The following is a 6,554-nucleotide window of genomic DNA, read 5'->3' as shown; positions in this document are numbered from 1 at the left end:
AAATGTTTATATTAGAAAATATAATCCAAAGTCCAAACCAGTTTCATAAAACGTTTTATTTTTGTAACTATAGACAGTTTTGGCCTGAATATTCGTGGATAGTTTCTGGCAAAAAAAATATCAAAAAATATCGAATACATGCTTCAAACTAGTGCAGCTAACAGTTGCGAATAATTTTCTTAACCAATGTGTTGATCAATAAAAACACTCATTAAATATGTTGACGACAAGAAAGTAAAGGATTTTTGATATATTTTTAAAACTTCTAAAATTAATGTTACAACAAGTTATGTCGTAACTATAAGTCACATTGTAAATCAAAATCATACATTGCAATGAAACCTAGAAATGTTAGTCATTTTTATAAAACTAGTTACTGGCGTTTTTATAAAATCAGAACTTGGGTAACTTGGTTCCGTTACCGGGAATATTAAAAGGAACTCTGTTATTAAGGCTCCACTGTTCGTCTACCTGTTGGTCCGAACTTCTGCACGTTCGTCATTGTGTCAGTCAGGCTGTATTTCAGGAACCGTGAAAAAAAACTAAGAACAAAGATCGAGGTTAAACGACGTTAAGCTACGACCGATCACGATATATGAACAGGACTCTCTATGTAGCGAATCTTATTCGCAATTTACCAGTTATTGTAACATAATAAGCATAACATAACATAAACATAATAGCTTCTTTTAAAGCTATTTTACTAGTTAATGAAAGTATAAAAGCCACACAGTGTATAACGATTACATAAGTGGTAGAAGAACTTTCATGTAAAACAAAACATTTGCCATGGTTAAAACAAGTTTTTGACTGAGTCATCGCAAGTAACTGGAAACAAAAAAAAAGATCAACGGAACGTATCTTTCCTTATAATTTGACAGATGTTAGTGTTATTACGTGGAGAATGTGTGTAGTCTGTGGTAAAAAAGTTTTTACAGTCAGCTGCGCGCACCTCGTAATATATTTTGAGGATTTCGTAATAAAAAATAGATTGCCGGCTTTTGGTTTGAAATGTTCAAAAATAATTCAGCTGTAATAAAATGTCGGACTGGTATTGGCGGGTAATTGCTCTGAAGGCAGCGTTTGCTTTAAGTTTTATCGTTTGTAGTTTACGTGCGGACGATACTGTGCAAAAGTTACCGTTCTGCAATCCTAATAATGTTAAGGACGGTCCCGGTGCATAACGAGTGAGTTATTATTATATTTCGTTTAGCTTTACGTGTTTTGTGTCTAAAAGTTGTACATTTAACAAAATTGCACGTGTTTTGTGTAAATATTGACGACCAAAACATTTGTTTACAAAACAATTGAAGTCTAAGGTATTGATAAAGAACTGGTTTCTCATAAAGCTGAGTTTGTGTTTAATGCACATAACAAGACTATTATGTTACTGTTTATTTTAAAGAAATTTTGAGCTAACTTTAACTTTTTAGAACAAGTTATGACAAGTCTTGGTTCTTGGTCAATTCTGTTGACTTTCTAGAAAAATCTTTGGATCTTATTAATCTTATCCTAACATGCGTGTAGACTATAAAACTATGTGTGCAAATGTTTTTCCGTTATCAACTGTACTGAAGTTTATCACTAAAAAAAATATAAACATTGGTTAAAGTATGCAATCAATCCAATTACTTTTGACCTTGGTGTTAACTGAGATTGCTAGTACTGCTTACCAAAATATTCGTTTGGTTACTTTTTGAAACAGCTGTTTAAGTAATAAAACACCTGTGTTTTGATATAAATAAAAATATATTGCTGATAAACAATAAAAATGTTGTGAAACAAGAGAACATAGGCTCCTCTCTCCTCTCTCCTCTAGTTTTTAGTAATTAGTTTAAAAATCTTATCTTAATCTTCACACCCAAAGCTAAAACCTCAGTTTACTTATTACTATAAAAAATTAAATAATTATTGTCACTTCACTTCTTTTGGGGCACCCTGAATCATATTTTGCAGTTAGCCTAACATTAATTTTAAATATTTATTCCAAAATCTTCTTCTCCATGAACTTCAATAAAATCTATATTTTACAGTAACTCTTGGGAGGATAATTCATACTTTAAAAGTGCAATGGTTTACTTAGGTATATTTAGGTGTATTTGGAGTTCCAACTAGCTTCTGACCAGAAAATGATTTGACAGAATAAATACACATGAGTAAACTTTTGAATCTTTAAGTTTCAATAGAATATGTTTCAAATAAGTCTTCTTCAAGAGCATTCTGTAGGACATTGCCTTACCAAAGCATTTTATTTTCAGTACCATTATATTCAATAGTGAAATGTAACATTAATTATGAATACTAGATCTGCATGTTGGACCTGTGTGACCTGTGTCCCTGTGTCCCTGTGTATCCCATGAACTTATCCAATGACTAAAAACCAAAAAATATTGTTATATGTTTTAAATTTGTATATGTTGTATACAACTTTGTTAATCTTTCCAGTCTAGTCATAGTCAGCACATTGGACGGACGGCTCACAGCCTTCTCAACACAGAATGGCCTCAAAGCTTGGGATTTGGAGACACAGCCGCTGCTCTCGTCAAATCTTCACCATGTCGAGGTAAAAATAATTTAATAAAACATATGTAGGTCAATTGGAGAAATAAGTTTTTCTTATGGATCAGACATATAAACTGGTGAAAGTATTGTTTTTCTTATACAATGAATTAGCTCTTGTTTACATTTAATATTTTTTTCTAACAGTATCATATATTAGAGGAGCTCGTGGCTAAGCTATAACCGCATAAGTGATACGATCACGGGTTAAGCTATGCTTGACGCGGTTGGTCTGTAGATGGGTGACCATCTTTGTCATAACGAGTTCCTCCGTGTCTCGGAAGGCACGTTAAATGTGGGGTCCCGACTGTTATTCCTACATCTTTGACAGTCGTTACAGGTAGTCAGAAGCTTGAAAAAGTCTGACAACCAGTCTAACCAAGGGGTATCGTGTTGCCCAGGTAACTAAAAGGAGGTCAGATAGGCAGTCGCTCTTTGTAAAACACTGGTACTTAGCTGAAACCGGTTGGACTGATAGCCGACCCCAACATAGTTGGGAAAAGGCTAGGCCAATGATCATATATTATAAACAAGATAATTAAATGTGTAAAAAGGTCGGAAAAAGCAATCTGTCTGGAGATGGTTGGTACACATAATATATCATCTTTATGTAACTATCTACCTGATTGTAACAATATCTGTATCTAATCACTACTATACTGAATTGGAAATAAATCATATCTTTAAATTAATTTTGATATGTCATCATAATAGAAAACAATTACAATATGTATAATGTGTTCTTATCACTAAGAACAATATACCATGTTTTTTTAGATTTTTTTTTGAGGATATTATGCGGTGACCGTTACGCGACGTTGACGCTATATTGGACGCGAAATTGAAGCTTAATGCCGTTTGGTGCCGAAACTAGTCGGCCAATTCATAGTTGCGATACAATAATTACTTGTGTTCCTACGTGCATAAAAGTCTAAAATACCCTTAAGTAAGGACCTCTAAGTAACCCTTAATGAGGTCAAGGAATAATTTATTTAGTATATAGAACGAAACACAAGCGATCGCTTTAGAAGTCAAGGAATGTTTTCAATACAGTGTTTAACAATGATCTTATGAATAAACATATAATTAATTGGCGTAAGACATCTCATGTTAATAATCGAAGATAGATTAGCATATACGTTAAAATTAACGAATAATATGCTTAAAAATAAGTCATGGACCTCCTTTGCCGATAATTTCGAACTCTTATTGCTCAGTGAATACTTTATCCTCCAGAGAGCACTATCACTAAAATTTGTTTCAATCTACCAGGATAATACGTCAAAAACTATTTTAGAGAACTCTTCATTTTCTTCGCCCAAAAAATGCCGTAGACGACTGTGTGTGGCTAAGACTACTTTCTATGTACTTTGAGGTAGTAGGTTTGAGGTTTGAGGTATCTCCCTTTGATCTCTAAGATTACCTCAAACGCTTGACTACCCTTGAGCAACACAAAGATATCGAAAATAAATCTATAGTAGTTCATGAAGTGATAAGTTCTTACGAGACGGTGGGTTAACCGCTTTGTAAAGTTACGCGCTACGGCACTACTTTGTCTGTCTTCCCTTTCTGTCACGCATACGGCAACAGTATGCAGGGTCCTCAACTCTCGTTTAAATAAAGCGAGCGGTCTGAGAAGTACACATTCTTTTTAACATCCGCCGCAAAAAGCGTCTGTCTGTTGCGCGATTTTAATTTAATTTGTTTTGTATAAAAGTTAATTATTTGCGGGTGTTCTTAGACTGTTTGATAAAAATCGCCCGACCCCTGTAAAAATTGTGATTGCTTTTTGGTTTGTTCTTATTCCTAACTGTATTATACCTTGCAGCTCACATCTGGAGGAAGTGGTCCGCTTGGTCCCGTCGCTCAGCGGCAGCCTGTACAGTCTCAGCGGGGACAACATTGAGCCGTTACCCTTCGATGCTGACCAACTGTTGTCCTCATCATTTAAGTACTCGGACGACCTTGTTATAGCTGGTAAGCCATTTCAATATTTTAATATTCCTCCATCTGTCTTTAAAATTGTTGTAATGTGTCACATACACATAGGACACCCAGACTAATAAGACTCTGTAGATATCTAAAATGCTTGCATCGTGTGGGCTGTTATGTATGTTTGTGATTGGCAAAGTGTAAAATACCGTGCAGTCTACTTCATCTTATAAAACTCCCGTCTGTCATTCCCAAACTATCAGCCAGGTTTATTGTGTTTGAAAGTTAATTTATAAAAGTCCCATTATTGAAGGGTTTTCCCTTTTCAACATACAACTAATAAACTTTATCTTTCTGTAATATTAATGTACATTTCGTGTCGGTTTAGATTTGAACCAATATTAACAGATCATAAAACTTTTATCAGCATTTTTTGATCACTATGTAAAGTAAAATACATCCTCACTATTTTAGACTTGTTTGTCTATCTGTTAAATTTTCATGAGTATACTGAACAGATTTTAATAGAACTTGGTGTGTGGTAAGCAGAATGCTAAGAAAAGACATGCTATTTATTGTTGGCCGCATCCACGCGAGTAAAAACTATTAACTTAGTTCTAAAATAAGAAGAAAAGAAAACCCTGAATTGTGTTATTCGATTTTGCATCCTATTGAATCATTGCAAGTGCATTAGATAACAAAATGATAACATTTTCACCAATAACTTTATTTGCCAGTCTTAAGTCTAAGTCTAATCTAGGGTCAAGTAAGTCTAGACACGATTTTCTGTCAACAGTTTTCCTTGCTTACCATTTGTGTCTACATATATATACGTCATCAAAAACGGGTCCAAGACCAACAAATAATCGTATAAAACAGGTTTTTAAATGATTATGCAAACAGTCATTAGTAAAATTAGTCATAGATTCTCACTTTTCCTGTTGAAGAACCAAGTGTTGATAAAAAAGTCTATTACCTTCTTTTCTATTGTTTTGTATAAGATTCGAGTAGGTACGAATATCTCAGGTGAGCAAATTTGACTGACTTATAGCGTGGGTACCTACTTTAATCGTTTATGTATAATATTATTATAACTTATTTATAACATACTATATATAATAATAATAATAATAATAATCTTTATTTCAGAACAATGTCCATACATAATTACAAAATAATAAGATTTATAGTAAAATTTGTGCGCGTATAAATGCTTTCAGGATGTCTGAGTCCTGCTTTTCCGCAATAACCTGCAGGATGCTGTTGGTGCTGCTCCTGACCCTGCTCAGTAGTGATACGAGCCGCTTGCGTATTACCGCGTGGAAGCCGTCTACCCTGGCTTCCGCAAACATACCGGAGGCACTGCAAAAACGGGGCAACCCCAACAACATCCTAAACCCGTTGTTATATTGGACACGTAAGGCATTGAGCGTCCTCTGCGTATATCTGAACCACAGGCTGCACGTGTAGAAAGTCTGACAGTAGGCTTTAAATAGAGTGACTTTAACTTGTTTACTACAACGCACAAACCTGCGGGCCAGCATATTACTTCTAACCGCCAATGCCTACGTTCCCGTTCTATGTCAACCTGGTCCTCAAGGTCCTCTGTAACGTAATGTCCAAGATATTTAAACTTTTCTACCCGCTTTAGTTCAATGCCATTTAGCTTTATTGCGGGCACATTCAATGTACATTTACCGGGGGCCTTGAAAACCATGTACTCGCTCTTCTTAGCATTGTACATCAATCCATGCTGAATGCTATATGTTTCACATATTGCAAGCAACTGCCTCATTGCACTTACAGTTGGGGTCAGCAGCACCATGTCGTCTGCGTAACTAAAGTTGTTCATACAAATGTTGTCAATCCAGCATCCCACTCGTGTGCTGCTGAGCCCAACTATAAGCTCATTCACGTACAAGTTGAAGAGCCTAGGAGAACTCAAACCACCTTGTCTCACCCCGCACTCCAACCTGTACGTGTCCGAGAAGGCATTTGCCCACCTTACATAATTATTCTGGTTTTGGTACCAGAAATGAAAAATCCGTTGTCCTGTGTAGGCA

The 6,554-nt window shown here is 35.3% G+C and overlaps 1 protein-coding gene across 1 annotated transcript in view; it reads left to right on the top strand.

Annotated features, from left to right (window-relative positions):
• The first annotated feature begins 929 nt into the window (after nucleotides 1–929).
• LOC113499549 (eukaryotic translation initiation factor 2-alpha kinase-like) overlaps nucleotides 930–6,554 on the top strand; it is a 12,186-nt gene continuing 6,561 nt past the window's right edge. The window contains 4 exon segments of the mRNA XM_026880064.1: nucleotides 930–1,176; nucleotides 2,451–2,563; nucleotides 4,388–4,404; nucleotides 4,406–4,586. Of these exon segments, the coding sequence (XP_026735865.1) occupies nucleotides 1,041–1,176; nucleotides 2,451–2,563; nucleotides 4,388–4,404; nucleotides 4,406–4,586 (447 nt within the window). The 5' untranslated portion in view covers nucleotides 930–1,040.

This window comes from Trichoplusia ni, chromosome 12 (assembly GCF_003590095.1).
Source record: "Trichoplusia ni isolate ovarian cell line Hi5 chromosome 12, tn1, whole genome shotgun sequence".
Classification (NCBI taxonomy): domain Eukaryota; kingdom Metazoa; phylum Arthropoda; class Insecta; order Lepidoptera; family Noctuidae; genus Trichoplusia; species Trichoplusia ni.
Note: the sequence above shows the minus strand (reverse complement) of the source record. Positions and strands in the feature narration are given on the sequence as shown.